Raw genomic sequence first — 23,477 nt, forward strand, 5'->3', positions numbered from 1 at the left:
TAAGCGTCGTTCTCGAGGTCGTCCTTGAGGTCGTCCTAGAAGTCGTCCTTGAGGTCGTCCTAAACGTCGTCCTTGAGGTCGTCCTAGACGTCGTCTTTTAAGCGTCGTCCTTGAGGTCGTCCTAGAAGTCGTCCTTGAGGTCGTTCTAGACGTCATCCTCTAAGCGTCGTTCTCAAGGTCGTCCTTGAGGTCGTCTTAGAAGTCGTCTTTAAGGTCGTCCTAGACGTCGTCCTCTAAGCGTCGTTCTCGAGGTCGTCCTTGAGGTTGTCCTAGAAGTCGTCCTTGAGGTCGTCCTAGACGTCGTCCTTTAAGCGTCGTCCTCGAGGTCGTCCTTGAGGTCGTCCTAGAAGTCGTCCTTGAGGTCGTCCTAGACGTTGTCCTTTAAGCGTCGTCCTCGAGGTCGTCCTTGAGGTCGTCCTAGAAGTCGTCCTTGAGGTCGTCCTAGACGTCGTCCTCTAAGCGTCGTTCTCGAGGTCGTCCTTGAGGTCGTCCTAGAAGTCGTCCTTGAGGTCGTCCTAAAAGTCGTCCTTGAGGTCGTCCTAGACGTCGTCCTTTAAGCGTCGTCCTTGAGGTCGTCCTAGAAGTCGTCCTTGAGGTCGTTCTAGACGTCGTCCTCTAAGCGTCGTTCTCAAGGTCGTCCTTGAGGTCGTCCTAGAAGTCGTCCTTGAGGTCGTCCTAGACGTCGTTTTTTAAGCGTCGTCCTTTTAAGCGTTGTCCTTGAGGTCGCCCTAGAAGTCGTCCTTGAGGTCGTTCTAGACGTCGTCCTCTAAGCGTCGTCCTCGAGGTCGTCCTTGAGGTCGTCCTAGAAGTCGTCCTTGAGGTCGTCCTAGACGTCGTCCTTTAAGCGTCGTCCTCAAGGTCGTCCTTGAGGTCGTCCTAGAAGTCGTCCTTGAGGTCGTCCTAGACGTCGTCCTTTAAGCGTCGTCCTCGAGGTCGTCCTTGAGGTCGTCCTAGAAGTCGTCCTTGAGGTCGTCCTAAAAGTCGTCCTTGAGGTCGTCCTAGACGTCGTCCTCTAAGCGTCGTCCTTGAGGTCGTCCTAGAAGTCGTCCTTGAGGTCGTTCTAGACGTCGTTCTCTAAGCGTCGTTCTCAAGGTCGTCCTTGAGGTCGTCCTAGAAGTCGTCCTTGAGGTCGTCCTAGACGTCGTCCTTTAAGCGTCGTCCTCTAAGCGTCGTCCTTGAGGTCGTCCTAGAAGTCGTCCTTGAGGTCGTCCTAGACGTCGTCCTCTAAGCGTCGTCCTCGAGGTCGTCCTTGAGGTCGTCCTAGAAATCGTCTTGAGGTCGTCTTAGACGTCGTCCTTTAAGCGTCGTCCTCGAGGTCGTCCTTAAGGTCGTCCTAGAAGTCGTCCTTGAGGTCGTCCTAGACGTCGTCCTCTAAGCGTCGTTCTCGAGGTCGTCCTTGAGGTCGTCCTAGAAGTCGTCCTTGAGGTCGTCCTAAAAGTCGTCCTTGAGGTCGTCCTAGACGTCGTCCTCTAAGCGTCGTCCTTGAGGTCGTCCTAGAAGTCGTCCTTCAGGTCGTCCTAGACGTCGTCCTTTAAGCGTCGTCCTCGAGGTCGTTTTTGAGGTCGTCCTAGAAGTCGTCCTTAAAGGTCGTCCTAGACGTCGTCCTTTAAGCGTCGTCCTCTAAGCGTCGTCCTTGAGGTCGTTCTAGAAGTCGTCCTTGAGGTCGTCCTAGACGTCGTCCTCTAAGCGTCGTTCTCGAGGTCGTCCTTGAGGTCGTCCTAGAAGTCGTCCTTGAGGTCGTCCTAGACGTCGTCCTTTAAGCGTCGTCCTCTAAGCGTCGTCCTTGAGGTCGCCCTAGAAGTCGTCCTTGAGGTAGTCCTAGACGTCGTCCTCTAAGCGTCGTCCTCGAGGTCGTCCTTGAGGTCGTCCTAGAAGTCGTGCTTGAGGTCGTCCTAAAAGTCGTTTTTGAGGTCGTCCTAGACGTCGTCCTCTAAGCGTCGTCCTTGAGGTCGTCCTAGAAGTCGTCCTTGAGGTCGTCCTAGACGTCGTCCTCTAAGCGTCGTTCTCAAGGTCGTCCTTGAGGTCGTCCTAGAAGTCGTCCTTGAGGTCGTCCTAGACATCGTCCTCTAAGCGTCGTTCTCAAGGTCGTCCTTGAGGTCGTCCTAAAAGTCGTCCTTGAGGTCGTCCTAGACGTCGTCCTCTAAGCGTCGTCCTTGAGGTCGCCCTAGAAGTTGTCCTTGAGGTCGTCCTAGACGTCGTCCTCTAAGCGTCGTTCTCAAGGTCGTCCTTGAGGTCGTCCTAAAAGTCGTCCTTGAGGTCGTCCTAGACGTCGTCCTCTAAGCGTCGTTCTCGAGGTCGTCCTTGAGGTCGTCCTAGAAGTCGTCCTTGAGGTCGCCCTAGACGTCGTCCTTTAAGCGTCGTTCTCGAGGTCGTCCTTGAGGGCGTCCTAAAAGTCGTCCTTGAGGTCGTCCTAGACGTCGTCCTCTAAGCGTCGTTCTCAAGGTCGTCCTTGAGGTCGTCCTAAAAGTCGTCCTTGAGGTCGCCTTAGACGTCGTCCTCTAAGCGTCGTCCTTCAGGTCGCCCTAGAAGTCGTCCTTGAGGTCGTCCTAGACGTCGTCCTCTAAGCGTCGTTCTCAAGGTCGTCCTTGAGGTCGTCCTAAAAGTCGTCCTTGAGGTCGCCCTAGACGTCGTCCTCTAAGCGTCGTCCTTCAGGGAAGGGCGCCACGAGAGCGCACGATACAAGAGCGCCGACGGGAGAGCGCGCGACAGGAGAGCGCTGCGACACGAGAGCGCACGACGGGAGAGCGCCGCGACACCAGAGCGCACGACGGGAGAGCGCCGCGACACCAGAGCGCACGACGGGAAAGCGTCGTGACACGAGAGCGCCTGCCATTAGAGCGAGCGTCACGAGAGCGCATGTGCGTGCCTTGTTTTCTCGAATAGAACGATTTTTACGTCATTTTATTGGTTGAGGACGCAGACCTGTGGGAAGTTTAAAAAATACAATTGTACGGCTAAACGCCGTAAAATGTAACCAAACATTCCGCGGACATACCCTTTGGAATTACCGGACACACAGAAAAACAAAAAGGACAAGGTCATATTCCGTAAAACGTTTTGGTCCTGCTAAAAACGGGTTAGCTGCGTTAGAGACGTCTTCTTCTGTAGTTTTTCTTCGGCTTCATGGTATCCAAATTTTCCGCCTCACTTTCGCGTTTGCACATCATGATTAACTATCCCCAGCTCGCCAGGACATTAACTGTATTGTTTGAAGAACGTTTGACACTGAAAAATTGAATGCAGTTCATGAGAACGTGAACCCTAAGACCTTTTTCCCTTTCCACTTATCTCTGAACAAAGGGCTGCTTCTTTTCACAGGTTCGAAAATAACTTTGGAGAACAATGGAAAGACGATCTCTTCGTCGCACTAAACCTGAACGAAAGAAATACAAGCATTGGAGAGGACAACCTGTGTGTTCTTTCACTGGAAAGCGGGTTAATTTAAACGTTCAGGTTTAACCCGAATTTTCTAAGGAGGCACACGCGAAGTTCCGGGACACGATTCTGGAGATACGGTGAAAGGGGTTACAACTTCCATGTCGGTCGGCCTTTGTTCATACGTAACAAAGGTCAAACTGTCCACCAATAACACCTATCGTTATTGGGAGAAACCCTTCCAAGGTTAATCAATCGTCAACCGTGGGTATAGAGGCGAATATAAAAGGGGAGCTGGGCACTGCGGGCGTTCGTGACGACTAAGTCGGATCTTCCAACGGAGTGCTGTTCTGGACGTGGAAATGCTATCGATCACAAAGTCCAAGAAAGATCATCCACTTTTGCAACACAATGGTTATTCCTATCGCCTGGATAGACTGAACGAGAACACCGGACAGAGGACATGGAGGTGCTCGAAAAAAAGCTGCAGCGGTCGAGCCACAACAGCGGGGTGGGACAATGCACTGACCCTCGTCAAGGTAAGCAAACGGTTATTGTACCATAAAACTTCTGTCTCTAGAATTTTTGATTTGTCAGAACTCGATTATGCGATTGAGCTATTACGACGCCGCCTTCAGAGTGCCACCACCGAGTCGCCTTCAGTGTGCCATTTTTATAATAACATACTTTTAATATATCTGCACACTTGCGCAGACCACCGGCGAGCACCAGGGTCACCTGCCGAATCCCGATGTCTGTCGGGCAGAGGAAGTGATTGCTGCGGTCAAGGAGAAAGCCAGGACAACCGATTATCAACCGCGAATGATGATTGCGCAAGCTACCAGTGGCCTAACAAGTAAGCAGAGATATTTCACCAGGATTCTAACTAAACAAGTTCTTTAGATAATCGTGGTCGTCGTCATCGCAAGGAATCCTATAAATTTATAGACAACGACCTAAACTAAAAAGGATAAAAATAAAAGTTTGTTTTCTCACTCTCTCTCTCCAGCAGCCCCAAATACTTTCGTGGTGTTCCTAAGTGCAGAAAATTGACGATTTAATTACAGGTTCTGAGCGGCTGAAGCTTCCCTCGGTAAGCGCATTGGCCCGCTCAGCACAAAGGGCACGCCGCGCCTTAAACATGCCGCTGCCTGCTCCACAGCATATTCACGAGATCGACCTCCCCAGCTGGCTTGAATCGCTTCCAGACGGGCGATCGTTCTTGCTGTATGACTCTGGCGCACAAAACAAAGATCGCCTATTCATGTTTGCGACGGACGAGAACCTTCGACTCCTCAGCCAGTACGCTGACTGGTTCGCCGATGGCACTTTCGACGTCTCGCCGTCGCTCTTCCTTCAGGTACGACGCACGCCTATGTTGCTCTACATATGTAAGACCTGGCGGCTTTAAATTTTTGTTCTAAAAATTTGTATGTGACTACAGTGTGACGCTTCCATCTCATCGTGTCGCTTCCAAAATAGTGCGCCCTTACTTTGCAGGTCTATACCATCCACGGACTTGTTCATGGCAAGGTGCTACCGCTAGTCTACTGCCTGATGACCAAACGGAGCCAGGAAGCCTACGGGCGCGTTTTCAGGACACTCAAGGAACTTTGCCCCCGACTGTCACCTCAGACGTTAATGATGGATTTTGAAGTGGCGGCCAAGCGAGCTTTTCAGTCGGTGTTCCCGACAGCCAAAGTGACGGGCTGCTTCTTCCACCTAAAACAGTCGTTTGTTCGTAGGATGCAGGAGGAGCACCTCATCGTCAGGTAAATCAGTCAAAATAACAAGTAATTATTGACCTCTCAGGTATGAAATTTTCTACGCAGATATCGTGAGGACGGTGACTTCCGAAGAAGAGTGAGCATGATACCGGCACTGGCGTTTGTTCGACCCGGTGACATTGCGCGAGGTAAAGAGAATTTTTAGTACTGGCGGGCAAGGCCTCGTGCGTTGCCAGCCTCGTTGTCATATCAACGTCGTGCAAGACTGATTTCCGTTACTTGTCTGGATTGGTTCTCGTTAAATCTGGTCTTAGTTTAAGAATTTATGTACATTGCTTTTGTAATTATCAGCATTTTGCGTTTGTTTATGTCCAGGACTGGAAGAGCTCCAAGACGATGCTCCCTCAACAGACGACGGCCTCAACAAAATGTTCGATTACTTCGAGAGGACGTACGTGGGCTCCAGCATCGGAAGGAGCCGCTCGCGTAGGCCAGCACTTTTCCCGCCTGACTTCTGGAGCTGCTACGAACGGATCACCGAAGGGCTCCCGAGGACCAACAACCACGTCGAGTCCTGGCACAATGCATTCCAGAAGTCCTTGGGGCTGCATCATCCGGACACGTACAAGCTAGTGGCCGCATTCGTAAGGGAGCAGAGCTTGACAGAGCAGAAGCTGGCAGATGTACTTCGCGGAGAGCCTCAAAGGAGCAGCAAGGCCACCTACGTCCGCGTAGCAAAGAATCTGAGCAAGCTGGTTGAAGAGTACGACCAAAGGTGCATGCTAGAGTACCTCCGCGGTGTCGCGCAATCATTCAGTCTTTGAAATTTTTTTTTAGTACTATGGAACGGAAATTGATAAACAACTATATTTCCGAAACTCTGTATCTTGCGTCTTCATTACTAGTTTGCGGAAATTGTATTTTTTAGACTTCCCACAGGTCTGCGTGCTCAGCCAATAAAATGACGTAAGGCGTTCGATTCGAGAAAACAAGGCGCGCACATGCGCTCTCGTGACGCGCGCTCTAATGGCAGGCGCTCTCGAGTCGCGACGCTCTCCCGTCGTGCGCTCTGGTGTCGCGGCGCTCTCCCGTCGTGCGCTCTCGTGTCGCAGCGCTCTCCTGTCGCGCGCTCTCTTGTCTGCGCTCTTGTGTCGTGCGCTCTCGTGTCGTACAGCCGTCCTTCAGGTCGCCCTAGAAGTCGTCCTTGAGGTCGTCCTAGACGTCGTCCTCTAAGCGTCGTTCTCAAGGTCGTCCTTGAGGTCGTCCTAAAAGTCGTCCTTGAGGTCGTCCTAGACGTCGTTCTCGAGGTCGTCCTTGAGGTCGTCCTAGAAGTCGTCCTTAAGGTCGCCCTAGACGTCGTCCTCTAAGCGTCGTTCTCAAGGTCGTCCTTGAGGTCGTCCTAAAAGTCGTCCTTGAGGTCGCCCTAGACGTCGTCCTCTAAGCGTCGTCCTCGAGGTCGTCCTTGAGGTCGTCCTAAAAGTCGTCCTTGAGGTCGTCCTAGACGTCGTCCTTTAAGCGTCGTCCTCGAGGTCGTCCTTGAGGTCGTCCTAAAAGTCGTCCTTGAGGTCGTCCTAGACGTCGTCCTCTAAGCGTCGTCCTCGAGGTCGTCCTTGAGGTCGTCCTAAAAGTCGTCATTGAGGTCGTCCTAGACGTCGTCCTCTAAACGTCGTCCTCGAGGTCGTCCTTGAGGTCGTCCTAAAAGTCGTCCTTGAGGTCGTCCTAGACGTCGTCCTCTAAACGTCGTCCTCGAGGTCGTCCTTGAGGTCGTCCTAGAAGTCGTCATTGAGGTCGTCCTAGACGTCGTCCTCTAAGCGTCGTTCTCAAGGTCGTCCTTGAGGTCGTCCTAGAAGTCGTCCTTGAGGTCGTCCTAGACGTCGTCCTCTAAGCGTCGTCCTCGAGGTCGTCCTTGAGGTCGTCCTAGAAGTCGTCCTTGAGGTCGTCCTAGACGTCGCGACGATAACAGCTTCACTGGTCCTCCATCTTCACGTGAAGTGGAAGGGCCCTACAATTTTATATTTCACACTTCTTCAGTTCAAAGCACTATAACATTTGTCCGATCAATATTCCTGGTAGCATTTGGGCGTCAAGTACACTTCAAAGCGACAACTTCCTTTTTTTGAGCATCCCAAGTAACAGGCTACTGTTGAAAAGTTTGTCATAAATTAATTTGAGCTCACGGTTGGGATCCTCCTTTTTAGTTTTCGCGTGTACCTAAATGTGACGACGTTTACCCCTTACTTCCACAAACTAGTCATCCCATAAAGACAAAACGGAGCCTTTCAGCTTGTACGTGTTCCGCATGACTTCAGTTTTTTGCGTTACGAGAAGGAAATTCTTAAAGTACCGGCCGAGCTTTCCCTTCTTGTCTCCCAAGCCAATAAATTTTTTCAGTAGAAGACACCTTTGCACCCAGTTGTTTTTCAAAAATTTGAATTCTACGATTATTTTTTTCTTTTAGCTGAGCGTGGGTTTCAGACGCGGCCTCGTCAAGTCCGTGCATATTATACTACTTTCTCTGTTGTTATCTAAGCTATCAATTCTTGCACTATACGTCAAAACTTGGTTACTGAGGTGCTGAACAAATTTCTCACACGCTTCGAGCTTGAAAAAAAGAACAGAATCCCTAATTGCTTCAACTTTAGTTTCAGTAGATGAGAGCCTGTCATTAGTTTCAGTAATATTCCGCTCCAATATCTATTTGATTTAGTTTATGCTAGAGTTCATGGGCTTTTGACCATCAAGGATTGAGTTCTACTGCTGTGCATCGCCGAAGCGGATGGTGCTCACCCGTGCGTAATAGAAAATATTTCAGTCGCAGCGTGTTGTACAATGCAGTCGCGTACAAAAATAGCTTCCGAGATTCTTGAGTTCATTACGTCTCTGACAAAACAGTAAGATAAAAATAGCAAAAACTTTAAAGTACCTCCGTCTGAAACGGAAAATACACGAGGAGAAGTATCTCTGGCGGTTTCGCAGGTTGCATATTTCTTCTTTCACTTTTTAGACGATGAAGTATATTATCAGGAGTTCCCCAGAGAAGCATCCTCGGACGACTTCTTTTTTTTTTTGTTATATATAAATGACATGGTAAAAATCGATTCAAGTTGGAAATATATTATCTAGGCGGACGACAAAAGTTTTTTTTTTTTTTTTTTTTCAAATTCATCCGAAGCGGCTCTCATAAATAAAGCTAATGCGTTTCTTATAAAGTTAAAAAACATGAACTGAAGTGAATTGTTTAAATACTAATGTGTTGAAAACAAAAACAATAATATTTCGCCTACGTGGTTCGAGTGATAGATTATACAATCCTCTCAACTTTGGGTCTTCGCACATTGAATTTGTAGATAGTGTTAAACCACTTCGAGTTATTTTCTGTGATACAATGTTCTGGAACAACCACGTAGAAAAACTCTGTTCTAAACTGGGTAAATCTGTAGGAATTATGAACAAACACAGACATATTCAGTGCCCCAGACTGCGGTACTAAAAGCAAACGTTTTAGTCGAAGGAAAATACGGAGAAAGAGGGACGTCTCAAATTCAGCTACATTCTTTACTTCCACGAATCCCTAGACACCCAGAAACTACGGCCTACTACAGCAATCCCTGAACTCCCACAAAAGAGCCTACAGCTACAACAAATGAACAGGTACCAGACACCGAGTGCACTCTTAAACGACACAAAAATTAACCTTCATTCCCTCTCCCCTTCTCCTCCACCTTCAAACTCAACAACGAATAGAGTACCTCCGCGGTGTCGCGCAATCATTCAGTCTTTGAAATTTTTTTTTAGTACTATGGAACGGAAATTGATAAACAACTATATTTCCGAAACTCTGTATCTTGCGTCTTCATTACTAGTTTGCGGAAATTGTATTTTTTAGACTTCCCACAGGTCTGCGTGCTCAGCCAATAAAATGACGTAAGGCGTTCGATTCGAGAAAACAAGGCGCGCACATGCGCTCTCGTGACGCGCGCTCTAATGGCAGGCGCTCTCGAGTCGCGACGCTCTCCCGTCGTCCTCGAGGTCGTCCTTGAGGTCGACAGCCGTCCTTCAGGTCGCCCTAGAAGTCGTCCTTGAGGTCGTCCTAGACGTCGTCCTCTAAGCGTCGTTCTCAAGGTCGTCCTTGAGGTCGTCCTAAAAGTCGTCCTTGAGGTCGTCCTAGACGTCGTTCTCGAGGTCGTCCTTGAGGTCGTCCTAGAAGTCGTCCTTAAGGTCGCCCTAGACGTCGTCCTCTAAGCGTCGTTCTCAAGGTCGTCCTTGAGGTCGTCCTAAAAGTCGTCCTTGAGGTCGCCCTAGACGTCGTCCTCTAAGCGTCGTCCTCGAGGTCGTCCTTGAGGTCGTCCTAAAAGTCGTCCTTGAGGTCGTCCTAGACGTCGTCCTTTAAGCGTCGTCCTCGAGGTCGTCCTTGAGGTCGTCCTAAAAGTCGTCCTTGAGGTCGTCCTAGACGTCGTCCTCTAAGCGTCGTCCTCGAGGTCGTCCTTGAGGTCGTCCTAAAAGTCGTCATTGAGGTCGTCCTAGACGTCGTCCTCTAAACGTCGTCCTCGAGGTCGTCCTTGAGGTCGTCCTAAAAGTCGTCCTTGAGGTCGTCCTAGACGTCGTCCTCTAAACGTCGTCCTCGAGGTCGTCCTTGAGGTCGTCCTAGAAGTCGTCATTGAGGTCGTCCTAGACGTCGTCCTCTAAGCGTCGTTCTCAAGGTCGTCCTTGAGGTCGTCCTAGAAGTCGTCCTTGAGGTCGTCCTAGACGTCGTCCTCTAAGCGTCGTCCTCGAGGTCGTCCTTGAGGTCGTCCTAGAAGTCGTCCTTGAGGTCGTCCTAGACGTCGCGACGATAACAGCTTCACTGGTCCTCCATCTTCACGTGAAGTGGAAGGGCCCTACAATTTTATATTTCACACTTCTTCAGTTCAAAGCACTATAACATTTGTCCGATCAATATTCCTGGTAGCATTTGGGCGTCAAGTACACTTCAAAGCGACAACTTCCTTTTTTTGAGCATCCCAAGTAACAGGCTACTGTTGAAAAGTTTGTCATAAATTAATTTGAGCTCACGGTTGGGATCCTCCTTTTTAGTTTTCGCGTGTACCTAAATGTGACGACGTTTACCCCTTACTTCCACAAACTAGTCATCCCATAAAGACAAAACGGAGCCTTTCAGCTTGTACGTGTTCCGCATGACTTCAGTTTTTTGCGTTACGAGAAGGAAATTCTTAAAGTACCGGCCGAGCTTTCCCTTCTTGTCTCCCAAGCCAATAAATTTTTTCAGTAGAAGACACCTTTGCACCCAGTTGTTTTTCAAAAATTTGAATTCTACGATTATTTTTTTCTTTTAGCTGAGCGTGGGTTTCAGACGCGGCCTCGTCAAGTCCGTGCATATTATACTACTTTCTCTGTTGTTATCTAAGCTATCAATTCTTGCACTATACGTCAAAACTTGGTTACTGAGGTGCTGAACAAATTTCTCACACGCTTCGAGCTTGAAAAAAAGAACAGAATCCCTAATTGCTTCAACTTTAGTTTCAGTAGATGAGAGCCTGTCATTAGTTTCAGTAATATTCCGCTCCAATATCTATTTGATTTAGTTTATGCTAGAGTTCATGGGCTTTTGACCATCAAGGATTGAGTTCTACTGCTGTGCATCGCCGAAGCGGATGGTGCTCACCCGTGCGTAATAGAAAATATTTCAGTCGCAGCGTGTTGTACAATGCAGTCGCGTACAAAAATAGCTTCCGAGATTCTTGAGTTCATTACGTCTCTGACAAAACAGTAAGATAAAAATAGCAAAAACTTTAAAGTACCTCCGTCTGAAACGGAAAATACACGAGGAGAAGTATCTCTGGCGGTTTCGCAGGTTGCATATTTCTTCTTTCACTTTTTAGACGATGAAGTATATTATCAGGAGTTCCCCAGAGAAGCATCCTCGGACGACTTCTTTTTTTTTTTGTTATATATAAATGACATGGTAAAAATCGATTCAAGTTGGAAATATATTATCTAGGCGGACGACAAAAGTTTTTTTTTTTTTTTTTTTTCAAATTCATCCGAAGCGGCTCTCATAAATAAAGCTAATGCGTTTCTTATAAAGTTAAAAAACATGAACTGAAGTGAATTGTTTAAATACTAATGTGTTGAAAACAAAAACAATAATATTTCGCCTACGTGGTTCGAGTGATAGATTATACAATCCTCTCAACTTTGGGTCTTCGCACATTGAATTTGTAGATAGTGTTAAACCACTTCGAGTTATTTTCTGTGATACAATGTTCTGGAACAACCACGTAGAAAAACTCTGTTCTAAACTGGGTAAATCTGTAGGAATTATGAACAAACACAGACATATTCAGTGCCCCAGACTGCGGTACTAAAAGCAAACGTTTTAGTCGAAGGAAAATACGGAGAAAGAGGGACGTCTCAAATTCAGCTACATTCTTTACTTCCACGAATCCCTAGACACCCAGAAACTACGGCCTACTACAGCAATCCCTGAACTCCCACAAAAGAGCCTACAGCTACAACAAATGAACAGGTACCAGACACCGAGTGCACTCTTAAACGACACAAAAATTAACCTTCATTCCCTCTCCCCTTCTCCTCCACCTTCAAACTCAACAACGAATACAACCTTCACGAAGTACTAGAATTTTTTAAGACTCACCTTCCAAAAGCCCAACCCCCTTCTCCACTTCATCATCTTGCGGACAGCAACATCGAGCAGCAACTGTTGTTAAAAAGACCATGAAATGATTTGAAATCGAATTTCATCCACCGTACGTCGTAAAAGATGTGAATAGAAAACCAAAACAAGAGAATAGAGAGGCAAAACGAATATCGATATAGAACCTTTATAAGAAAAGCGGACCATTTTATACCTTCTTTTCTTCAAAAGCTTTCTTTCCTTTCACTGCGATGCATCCGTGGCGCCACGGCCCATCATTCAAGTCTACATCGCCTATTCAACCAGAGCCTACCTCACCAGCACTGCAATATTAAACAGTAAATTGCCAGCGAATGTTTAATAAAAGTTAAAGAATATTCTTATCCACATTGTGTTGAACAATTAGCGATGAGACGGAAATTGTCGAATTTTGGAATGCTCGGAGCTATACGCCATGTATTATGTGGTAAACGAAGCAAGAAAAAGGTCAGACTGCGCCGAGCATAGCCACCTGTCTGCTGAAAAACATGGCGTCGGTTGTGATGATCGACGTTGTCGTCGTGGTGTAAGCTCATCGTTCCACGTAGAGCGCTATTATTGACTGAATTCACGTGGCATGTTTCGATAATAACCCAGCACGTCCTAGAAGGGGAGATCCATCTACTCGTGCGGTGATATTGTGACGGCACCCTCAAGACAGCACAAATGCTCGTACCGTCATCTTTGCTTACTTTGACTACAGTGGTGTTTTCTTAGCGTTTGTGTCCTCGAACATCGCCCCGATTTCTTATTTTGTGTATTCCATGCGTGTGCTCAAATTCAACGTATGACTGGTGCGTGCTGTACTTAAAGGGGTGTATGAAGGATGCGAATTTTGACGCGTTTTCATCACCCGAGAGACGTGCTCAGTTTTAGCATTCCTTGAACGATCGCCACATCTATGTGATAATGAAATCATATCTCTACGTTGCTATATCTCTGCTAGGATTACATTGTCTTTCGCAATCGTAGAGAACTGCGTGTGGCGAAATTTGTACTATCAGTAAACTCAGGTTTTAAAGTCGTGATCGTCCAAGACGGTATACTGCATACTTTTCTTTTCTTTTTTCATCCACTCTGGCCTGCGAGTCCATTCTGATAAAATAAAAGTTAATAAAGCTTGAGCCCATAGAAAACTCTGTGCATTTTCTGCTACGCCAGTGAGTGCCAGCGCGTCCCTTTTTTTTAGAGATACCGCGGAAATGGCTGACGGCGGCGGAGTTGCGGCTGTCGTGCTGATGACCTGCTCCGCTTCGGACCGGCGTATGGGACCAGTCCCATGCTGTCGCTGAAGCGCAACAAATCTAATTGAATTTCGCTCAGCTACGAAATAATGGCTATCGCGGTGGTGAAAGGCGCTGATTCAGAATATATGTCTGTAGCATCGGCGTCATCAGCTCAGCAAATAACTGTGGTAAAACCTACCGGCACACCACCAGCTCGTCGCTAACCCCTCCCATTCTCCTACTGCCAAGATAACTTCCGGTTCCCTTGACAGAGTACGTCATGACCGTCAAAATTACCCCGGGGCTTGTTTTTTAGTGAGTTGGAGATGAAGAAAAACTCTATATTTCGATAATCTTTCGTGTCGAAGCTAATAAACCAAATAAAAAAATGGACGCCTCTTCGGCGTTCAGCGAACATTGAAGGTATAATATAAACATTTTTTAGCAGAAGTAAAAGGGTCATTTCATAGTCCCTTTATGTCATTTAAGTTCGAATAAGGGATATTGTTAAATTTAAACGTGTGAGGTTGTTGTAAAACGCTCGTGCAAGATGGGGTAACAATACATTTGACTCGTCTGGATCGCCCGCCAGAAGCATGAATATGCTTAAATTCAGAAATGAAACCTTCCACTTGTTTTCTTCTCCTGGTGTCCTTCCATCACGGCACTCAAATTCATATGTTGCCGTTTGATGAACTCAAAAGATAAAAAAACATCGCTCGCTAGAACTAAATATGTTAATTTGCAAAATACAATTGTAATGTATATTCTAACAATGCGTTTCATTTTCTAAAGTCTAACGGGAGTCAGGTCCTTTCTCACAGATGGAACTTGTAATGAAACGTTTTCCAGAAATAACAAAGAAACGAGAAACGTGTACAACACTGATTGTACCGCAGGTGAGCTTCGTGAATACATTCTTTTAAAACAATTGTATGCTTACTCGTGTGTATTTGCTCCGAATTCGTTAGGTGTTAATGATCTTATATTGTATGCATAATTCGTCATATTTGAGACACTGTTGTATATTGTCACGGGTGGCGACCAATAAACAATAAATAAACAGAGAGAAATAAACGTTTAATGTGGCGAACTTGTGCCAAAAATAAAAGGGTATAAAAGATAATAACAGAGCGTCGCTGGCGTCGAAGTCGGCGTAGCAACAGAGTCGAACCGCTGGGGCGAAACTCACTGCAGATCAGGACGCGGAGTCCCTTATGTACGCGCGTTGGGTTCTGGAACAATCGGCCTAGATTGTTCGGCGAGTGGAACATTCTGAACTCGATCAGACGAGAATGTTCTCGAACTCACGAGAACGCAATGTTGAAAGAACAAATAAAAGAGCATTCTACTGACTGGAATCGAACCCAGACTTTCTGCGCGACAGTCAAGCACGGTAACCAGTCGGCCACGCGCGTGGTCGCTCGCCGACGAGCCTGGCATTATTTCCACCTTTAAAAAGGCATCGCCTCGATGCCACGTAAAAGGCAACAAAACAGAGCGAAACAACAAAAAAATGGGAACATACGGAGGCTCGCGAAACACAATCCTATCAAGCGGTGCACAAGATCACATGTCGCAGTCTTATCGCTCGTAGTACGGCTTGAGGCGCACGACGTGGACGACTTCCGGTCGTGGAGCGCGGCGTGATGAAGTCCGTGTTCCGTCGGGCATCACCTCGCAGTTCATATCCCCGAGTCGGCGAAGTACTTTGTACGGTCCGAAGTAGCGCTTTAGGAGTTCCTCACTGAGACCACGGCGGCGGATCGGTGTCCACACCCACACCCTGTCTCCGGACTGGAAGTGGACGTCCCAACGACGGAGGTTGTAGCGGCCAGTGTCGACACGTTGTTGGGCTCGAATACGGTGTCTGGCGAGCTGGCGGACTTCTTCTGCCCGTTGGGCAACCACCTGGGCGTCGTCGCTTCCGTCGACAGCCGGTTCGTGGGGTAACATCGCGTCCAGCATTGTCGTTACTTTGCGACCATGAACCAGTTGGAAGGGTGTCACCCCGGTGGTCTCTTGCACGGCCGTGTTGTAGGCAAATGTGGCGTACGGCAACACCTCGTCCCATGTCTTGTGCTCCACCTCCACGTACATGGAGATCATGTCGGCGATGGTCTTGTTGAGTCTCTCCGTCAGCCCGTTGGTCTGCGGGTGGTACGCCGTTGTGCGCCGATGGCTGGTGGGGCTGAGACGAAGGATTTCTTGCGTCAGCTGCGCCATGAACAATGATCCACGGTCTGAGATCAAAACTTCGGGAGCGCCGTGCCGGAGGACGATAGACTCGATAAAGAACTTGGCGACCTTCACAAGAGTCCCTACAGAAAGGGCTTTCGTTTCGGCGTACCGTGTGAGATAATCTGTGGCGACAATAATCCATCTGTTTCTTTGCGTCGATGGTGGGAAAGGAGAAGTGGATCCATTCCGATCTGCTGGAACGGTACGGTCGGGGGAGCGATCGGATGCAGGAGACCTGCCGGCTTCGTTGGCGGTTTCTAGCGTCGCTGGCACTCGTGGCAGGATCGTGTGTAGAAGTGAACGGTCTTTGGCAGCTTGGGCCAGTAATACCTTTCACGAATTCGGGCCAGCGTACGGCTGTAACCAAGGTGTCCGGACGTCGGGTCGTCGTGGCAGACTTGGAAGATCTCCGCTCTAAGGTCGGTAGGGATTACCAGCAGCCATGGTGTGCTGTTGTCTCCGAAGTTCTCCTTGTAATGTACACCTTGTCGGAGGACGAAAGTCGGCAGGGCTCTCGAGAAGACACGGGGGACAGTACCCCCTTGTCCTTCGAGGTGCTCGATTAGCGCGCGCAACTCAGGATCGTCTCTTTGACGTCGTGCCATGTCGTCGGTGTTCACTGCACCTAGGAAGCACTCGTCGTCATCGTCGTTGCTGCTGCCGGAAGGTGTTTCGATGGGGGCTCTGGACAGGCAGTCGGCGTCGCTGTGCTTGCGGCCTGACTTATAGACCACAGTCATGTTGAACTCTTGTAGTAGTAGACTCCATCGAGCGAGGCGTCCTGACGGGTCCTTAAGGTTCGCAAGCCAGCAGAGCGAGTGGTGGTCAGTGACTTCACGGAACGGGCTCCCGTACAATTACGGACGGAACTTGGTGATTGCCCAGACGACGGCAAGGCATTCTTTCTCAGTCGTGGAGTAATTTTTCTCCGCCTTGGACAGTGTCCGACTTGCGTAGGCGATAACTTGCTCGGTCCCGTCTTGCATTTGAACCAGTACCGCGCCAAGTCCAGCGTTACTTGCATCCGTGTGAATTTCGGTTTCCGCATCGTGATCGAAATGTCCTAGAACAGGAGGAGTCTGCAGTTGTCGCTTCAGCTCGTTGAATGCCTGCTGCTGCTTCTCGGCCCATTAGAACTTCTCGGCGTCCTTTGTGAGGTTTGTGAGTGGTGCGAAAATCCTTGCAAAATCCCGGATGAAGCGCCGATAGTAGGCACATAGTCCAAGAAACCTTCGCACGGCCTTCTTGTCTGTCGGTGCTGGAAATGCTGCGACGGCGCGAGTCTTCTTTGGGACGGGGCGAACGCCTTTGTTACTAACCACGTGACCTAGGAACTTCAGTTTGTCATAGGCGAACCGACACTTTGACGGCTTCAGGGTGAGTCCGGCGGTCCGTATGGCTTGAAAAACTGCTCGGAGTCGTCGCAAGTGCTCGTCGAAGTCGTTGGAAAACACTACGACGTCATCGAGGTGAACAAGACAGCTCTGCCACTCCAGTCCTGCCAGTACGGTGTCCATGACACGCTGGAAAGTTGCTGGAGCCTTGCACAGTCCGAAGGACATCACCTTGAACTCGTACAGCCCATCTGGCGCGACGAAAGCTGGCTTCTCTCGGTCCCTTTCGTCGACTTCGATCTGCCTGTAGCCGCTTTTCAGGTCCATGGATTAAAAGTATCGGGAGTCGCGCAGCCGGTCTAACGTGTCGTCGATGCGGGGGAGTGGATAGACGTCTTTCTTCGTCACTGCGTTCAGCTGCCGGTAGTCCGCGCAGAACCTAAACGTTCCGTCCTTCTTCTTAACCAGTACAACTGGAGAGGCCCACGGACTGCTTGAAGGTTGGATTATGTCGTCGTTCAGCATCTCTTGCGCTTGCTCCTGGATCACCTCCCTTTCTTTAACTGAGACTATGTACGGCGATCGAAGCACAGGGCGCGCGTCGTCCTCGGTAACGATGCGGTGTTTCGCAATGGCGGTTTGGCGCACCCTTGACGACGTCGCGAAGCAGTCACTGTATTCGGCGAGGAGGTCACTTAGCTGCCGTCGTTTCGGGCCTGGAAGCTTGGGGTCAATGTCGAGCTGCGCTGGCGCCGTAATATGTTGCTGAGGTGGGAATGATTCTTCAGCAGTCGCGGCGATTTCGGCGGAGTTCCGAATTTCCTCGACGTGGCCTACAACGGCACCTTTCGTGAGGTGTTGCGCTTCTTGTCGAAAGTTTGTCACGAAGACCACGGCGCGCCCATCCTGAAGTTAAGCCACTCCTCTTGCGACGCCCATTCCTCTTTCTCAGAGTAATTGAAGGTTGCCTTCAAGAACAACTTCGCCGCAGGTAGCTGCATCAGCCACTACGGATACGACAACACTTGATCGCGGCGGCAGGTTCACGTGATCGGCAGCGACTCGGACGGCGGCTGACGCTGTTTGAGATTCCTCTGAAGACGGAACAGGCTTGCGCAGCGTCTATCTGTTCTCAACAAGGTCGATGACGGCGCCGTATTCACACAGAAAGTCCAAGCCGAGAATAACGTCTCTGGAACAGACTTGTAGAACGACGAACTTCACAGGGAACGTCTCACCGCGGATCTCGACGCGAGCAGTGCATCTCCCTATGGGTGTGATAAGGTGCCCTCCTACGATTCGTATTTGAGGTCCATTACACGGCGTCGTGGCTTTTCGAAGGCGGCGGGAGAGCCTCCCACTCAAGACTGAGTAGTCTGCTCCGGTGTCCACGAGTGCAGATGCGTCGTGGCCGTCGATGACACGTTTAGGTTATTGGACACCACTGCAGCGGCGTAGTTTTGGTCTCTGGTAGCGTTCCAGTGGGGGCCCCCCGACGTTCGTGGAGGATCTTGGCGTCGGTCGTCCTCGGCAACTCCACTTCCAGGGGTTACCGCGCCTAGTTTCCCCGGCGAGGAGCGAGGGGGAACAGGGTTTCACGTCGTGGTCGGTGCATCGGCGAAGCTGGACGTCGCGGTGACGGCTACCGGAACTCTCGGCGGGACGCAAGCTCGGGGGACTGAGGTCGTCGCAGGTACTCGTCGATCTCAATAGGGCGTTCTCCGCGACGGGGGCTGTTGCGTTGGGAAGGGTGCCGACCTCAGGTGCGGAACCAAGAGTCGGGGCTGTGGCTCGCTGCTAGCATGGCCCCGAGTAAACAGGCCTGGAGTGGGAGTACTAAAGGAGAACTTTTATATACAGTGAATATACAAGTAGCATGGTCGACTGATTAATCGGCAATCGGCAGTCTGCAGTCGGTGATTTCTGGCTCCCCAATCCCAAGTTATATAGCCCTCCGAGGGCGAGAAGGCCCTCTTAGAGGGAGGAGCCATCCCTGGTGTTCGAGTGTTCACGAGGTGTCCGAAGTGCGGGGGCGGCTGAGGCAATTTCCTGGTCTTCTTTCAGCGAAGGGCAGATGATGTAATTTCTCGACGTTCTTGCCACGCTCCAGTGGCTGATGTAAGGAATCGACGTTCTTGCTGAAACCCAACACCAACAGACCCACACAGACACAGGCACGCACACGTACGCCGGTGTTTCTCCTTGCGAGGGCCCGCGATTCCAGGTGGTCTCGTGGCCTCAGGAAGACGTTCTTTTTGAGTTTAAAGCCCCCAGCGAAGGCCACCACCCGTCCGACGACTCAACGGCCGATCTCGGGAATCTGAACGTGACTGTCCAGCACCGTTGGCACCAGGTGAAGACGAACTCAAGGATGGAGCCAAGGAAGCTAGTCGTAACAGTCCGCGGGTCGTTCGGGTGAAACCCGCGTAGCCCGCGTCGTCGGTATGGGCATCGGCGGTAGGTGTGGTCCGCTTCCCCGCAATGGAAGCACAAAGGGCGTCGGTCGGGCGTTCGCCACACGTCGGTCTTGCGGGGTGCGTGAGGCTCCGGGCAGGCGTACTGGACCTGGTCGTCGTGGCATCGGTCGTGCTGCGGCGCAGAAGACTGACGTCTAGGTGGCGCGACATAGGTGCGATGAGGAGGCGGTGGCCGTCGGGCCACTGCGGCGTAACTCAACGACGGTGGTTGCAGAGCATGGCTGACGGGAACCTCAGGCTGCAGCGCTTGCTGGACTTCTTCCCTGACAATCTTGGCAATTGAGGGCGAAGCTGGGCTTGCGGCGGCAGGTAGAAGTTTCTTGATCTCCTCCCGGATGACGTCCCGGATTATCTCGTGGATGTCCGTGGTGTTGCAACCGGAAGGTGAAAAGGAACCGATGCCGGGAACTCGGTGATAGTTGGCGGCTCGTGCTTGAAGGGCACGTTCGATGGAGGTGGCCTCCGTCATGAAGCCTTCGACGGTGGTGGGCGGGCTCCGCACACGACCACCGAAAATGTTTTCCTTAACGCCGCGCATCAAGACTCTGAGCTTTTTTGCTTCGGATGCTTCAGGGTCGGTGCGGTTGCTCAGTCGCAGGACATCTTCCACGAAGCTAACGACGCTCTCGTTAGGGCCTTGAATCCTCGTTTGAACAAGCTCTTCTGCGGGTTCTCTTCGCTGTTGGTTCGTGAACGTTCTTCGCAACTCAGCCTTGAGTTGCTCCCAGGAAGTGACCGATGCTTCGGGGTTCTCGAACCAGTTCCGAGCGGTTGCTTCCAAGGCGAAGTAAGCGTTCTGCAGACACTGTTCCGGTGTCCACCCGTTAGGACGGGCCACTCGTTCATACTGTTGGACCCAGTCGTCAATGTCTTCGTGGCTTTCGCCGTGGAAGGGAGCCGGTGTCCGAGGAGCGACGGGTAGGTAGACGACGGCAGCAGCGGCGGTAGTCTGCGACTGGTTGGCCATCGTCGTCTTCTTCGGCTTAGGTTTGTCCAGCAGCAAACCGTACTCAGGATCCTCTCCCTTTGTGCGGCGGCTGCTTCGAGTTTCAGGTTCCGCGCTGAGTGGTCTTCTCACCGAGCCGGTAAACGGACTTGCGCTGCGGGTCCTGGGAGGGGAACGCTGCACGGGCATGCGGTACCGCGCACCTCCACCAAAATATCACGGGTGGTGACCAATAAACAATAAATAAACAGAAAGAAATAAACGTTCAATGTGACGAACTTGTGCAAAAAATAAAAGGGTATAAAAGATAATAACAGAGCGTCGCGGGCGTCGAATTCGGCGTAGCAGCAGAGTCGAACGTTGGGGCGAAACTGACTGCAGATCAGGACGCGGAGTTCCTTATGTACGCGCGTTGGGTTCTGGAACAATCGGCCTAGATTGTTCGGCGACTGGAACATTCTGAACTTGATCAGACGAGAATGTTCTCGAACTCACGAGAACGCAATGTTGAAAGAACAAATCAAAGACCATTCCACTTACTGGAATCGAACTCAGACTTTCTGCGCGAGGGTCAAGCACGGTAACCACTCGGCCACGCGCGCGCGGTCGCTTGCCGACGAGCGTGGCAATATACATGAGAGTATAATGCCCAAACAATGTTGTGTCTAGAGTCTACTCTGCGTCGATCTTTTCTTTTTTTTTTTGCACCTGAAGAAACTGTTTTCTTTTGTTTTTGTAAAGGATTCCAGTATACTCATGTAACCTCGGCGTACCTGTTAGGGGGCTGGGGGCCAGTCAAACTGCTTAGACAGCTTTTCTTCCCCAGCTCCTATACCATATGTATTTATGGATACGATCAATAAAGATATTATTATACCGTACCGAACATAATATGTTCGGAGGTTAAAGGGGCACTGACACCCCAAAAGTCGTATTTATTTTTATTGTCTAAAACGATGCAAGTTGCAGTCATAAACACGCAAAAAAAAACGCATCCCGAAAAAAAAATTTTCCCGCGCGCGCGCGCGCCTTTTGATTTTTGCCGTTTGATTTTCCCGCCTCTCGCCTCCTCGCTTCTTTTGATCGGTGACGTCAAGAATCATGAAATTTAGAAGCTTTGTGGGCGACATCTCTATAACATTTAATTACGGCAATCCTAAAACATGTTTTTTTAACGCAATTGCGAACGCACTACGGCCCTTCTTTTTGAAATACCAAAAATCGGGAGTTCGTTGTGGTGCCGTCTCCTGGATTTGTATCCTCCAACGGAAAACAGGCGACACCGCTCAAAACCGGTCCGCCGTAACGCCGCCGCGCACTCCTTTCCTCCTCGTTTTGGGTCGCCATGGCAACAGCAGGGAGTGGTGAAAGAAAGTGGACTCTCAGGTCTCCGCAATTTTTGACGTCAAGGCACCGGCGCCGATCGCGCGGGAACTTCGAATTCGGCATTTGGAAATTATTTTTTTACTTCACAAATACTGAATTCCCAAATTTCAAATTTTGAGGGTAATGTCCCGGCATCGTTTTCAATCGTTTCGGATAATAAAAAAAAAATGATTTTGATGTGTCAGTGCCCCTTTAAGCTATGCGCAGGGGCCCTAATCTGGACACTTGGCGAAAAAGTCGGCGAGAAATCTGGCGGCCGTGATTTTCCAAGGCCATACATGACCTTGGCGCCGGCCAATTAGAGCCGCCGGATGTCTTGCCGACTTTTTTGCCAAGTGTCCAGATTAGGACCCCAGAGGAGGAACCTCATTTTAAACTCTACCCGAGATTCATATGAAGCGACCACATTGGGGAGGGAGGAGAGACATCCTGCGGCATGAAAGGCGTGTGGAGATGTGTTTCAACTTTCACTGCTCAAAACACTTGGCGGGGTTGGACCGGCCTCGCATTAGGACGAAAACTGTCGCTTGGCCTTGTCGTTCGCTAACTCTCCACCGTGTTCTAACTGACGTCACGCACCCCTGACAACAAATCAAGCATGGTGTCACGTGTTCATCAATGGATCTTCGTGTCAGCGCCGTGAGAACTTTGTACACTGCGTTATACTCTCCCTTAACTCGTTCTTCTCTGTTTTTGTTCCTCTAGTGTAGAGTGCGATATGATGCTGGAAAAGAAAAATGACGAAATAACTAAATTTGTCCTGGCTCTCGGAACAAGCGCGGACTTAAGTAAAATCGTCTCAAAGTCCAGAATAAAAAGAAAAGAAATTGATGCGCGCAATTTCATAGAAAACGAAACCAGGAGCTATATATTTAACCGAACAAAAATCAGTGTGATATCGACGCCGTTTTTCCTCCTCTCACTTCGTTTTGTTCATTAATTTACCTAGTTTTTTATGGGAGAAAGAGCACTCAGACGAAAGGCCAATGGAAAAAGCAGTAACCAAGGAAAAAAAAGGGCCCTTGAAGTAATTCACTTAATCAAAACCAATACACTTTTTCTTCTCGTTACTTGGGCCCCAAAACAAGAAAGGCGAAAACAGCTGAGAAAAGACGTAGGCAGACAGAGTGCGGAAAGGGAAGGGGCAGAATGCGGAAAGTGCGTTTCTGTGCATTATTCATGGCAGAAAAGAAGAAAAAAAGATGCAGGAGGAGGCCGGCAGCAGAGTACGAATCCCAGGCGACACCGTCCCTGCGCTTTGGTCACTTTGGGAAGGAGGGAGCTTCCCGCGTTCGGGAGCAGAGAAGGGGGTGAACCGGGAGACCGCATCTATGAGAGTGCGATTTCCCTGCGGTTATGTGCATGGGCTGGCGAAAGGAACGCTTAGAGCGAGAAAGTCGGGGACATGGAAGAATGGAACCCTACCAGCTCCCGGCTTCCTACGACAGCGCTGTAACACTGCTGGCAATGCTTGCTCTCGATTTGAGGAAGGTTAGCTTGCTTCTGTACCTCCCTGGGAAAGCTAGTCGAGGGTCCTGTGTGCTTGATGAAAAGAAGAAATGCTGTCGAGCTAGAGAGCTGGAATGCGAAGTGCCGCAAGGTGTAACGTTGCTTGGTAGCAACTCAGACTTTTTCGAAGATTCCTTTTCGTACGTCCGTATATTTGGGGTAAATTGTTTGCTGAAAAAGAAAACCACTCGGACGTTTGTTAGATAAAAAGATCCAAACTACAAGATCTATCAAACAGTCTATAGAATGCTAAACTCTCAAATGTCGTTGCTGTATTTTTTTCACAGTATTATTTAAAGAATTTGTCTGGGCACATATCGAGTCAACAGGAAAAAAGAATTGAGAGACGACGCTTAAAACCTAACTTGTGAAAATAATATTTACGACGTTTCTTAACACATGTTTTGCGGCTTTGAGTCAGTGTTGTACGAAACGGCGTTCCTGGATCACATGCCTTTCAGGAGTAACGAAGGAACGCCGCCGTTCCATTTTTCATCGGTGGAACTGGAACGAGAACTCATTACATTTTTTCTCGAATCAAAAAAGAAACGGTGTTCCCTTT

General features: G+C 49.6%; 1 protein-coding gene across 1 annotated transcript; it reads left to right on the forward strand.

The window, feature by feature from the left end:
• The first annotated feature begins 4,853 nt into the window (after window positions 1-4,853).
• LOC115325480 lies at window positions 4,854-5,985 on the forward strand. The gene is made up of 3 exons (XM_040215498.3): window positions 4,854-5,147; window positions 5,208-5,290; window positions 5,478-5,985. Exons 1-3 carry the CDS (start codon window positions 4,933-4,935, stop codon window positions 5,924-5,926), a joined length of 747 nt encoding a protein of 248 aa, XP_040071432.2. The 5' UTR covers window positions 4,854-4,932; the 3' UTR covers window positions 5,927-5,985.
• The last annotated feature ends 17,492 nt before the right edge of the window (window positions 5,986-23,477 follow it).

The sequence above is a fragment of the Ixodes scapularis genome, unplaced genomic scaffold (genome assembly GCF_016920785.2).
Source record: "Ixodes scapularis isolate PalLabHiFi unplaced genomic scaffold, ASM1692078v2 PGA_scaffold0__279_contigs__length_252992795, whole genome shotgun sequence".
Taxonomy (NCBI): domain Eukaryota; kingdom Metazoa; phylum Arthropoda; class Arachnida; order Ixodida; family Ixodidae; genus Ixodes; species Ixodes scapularis.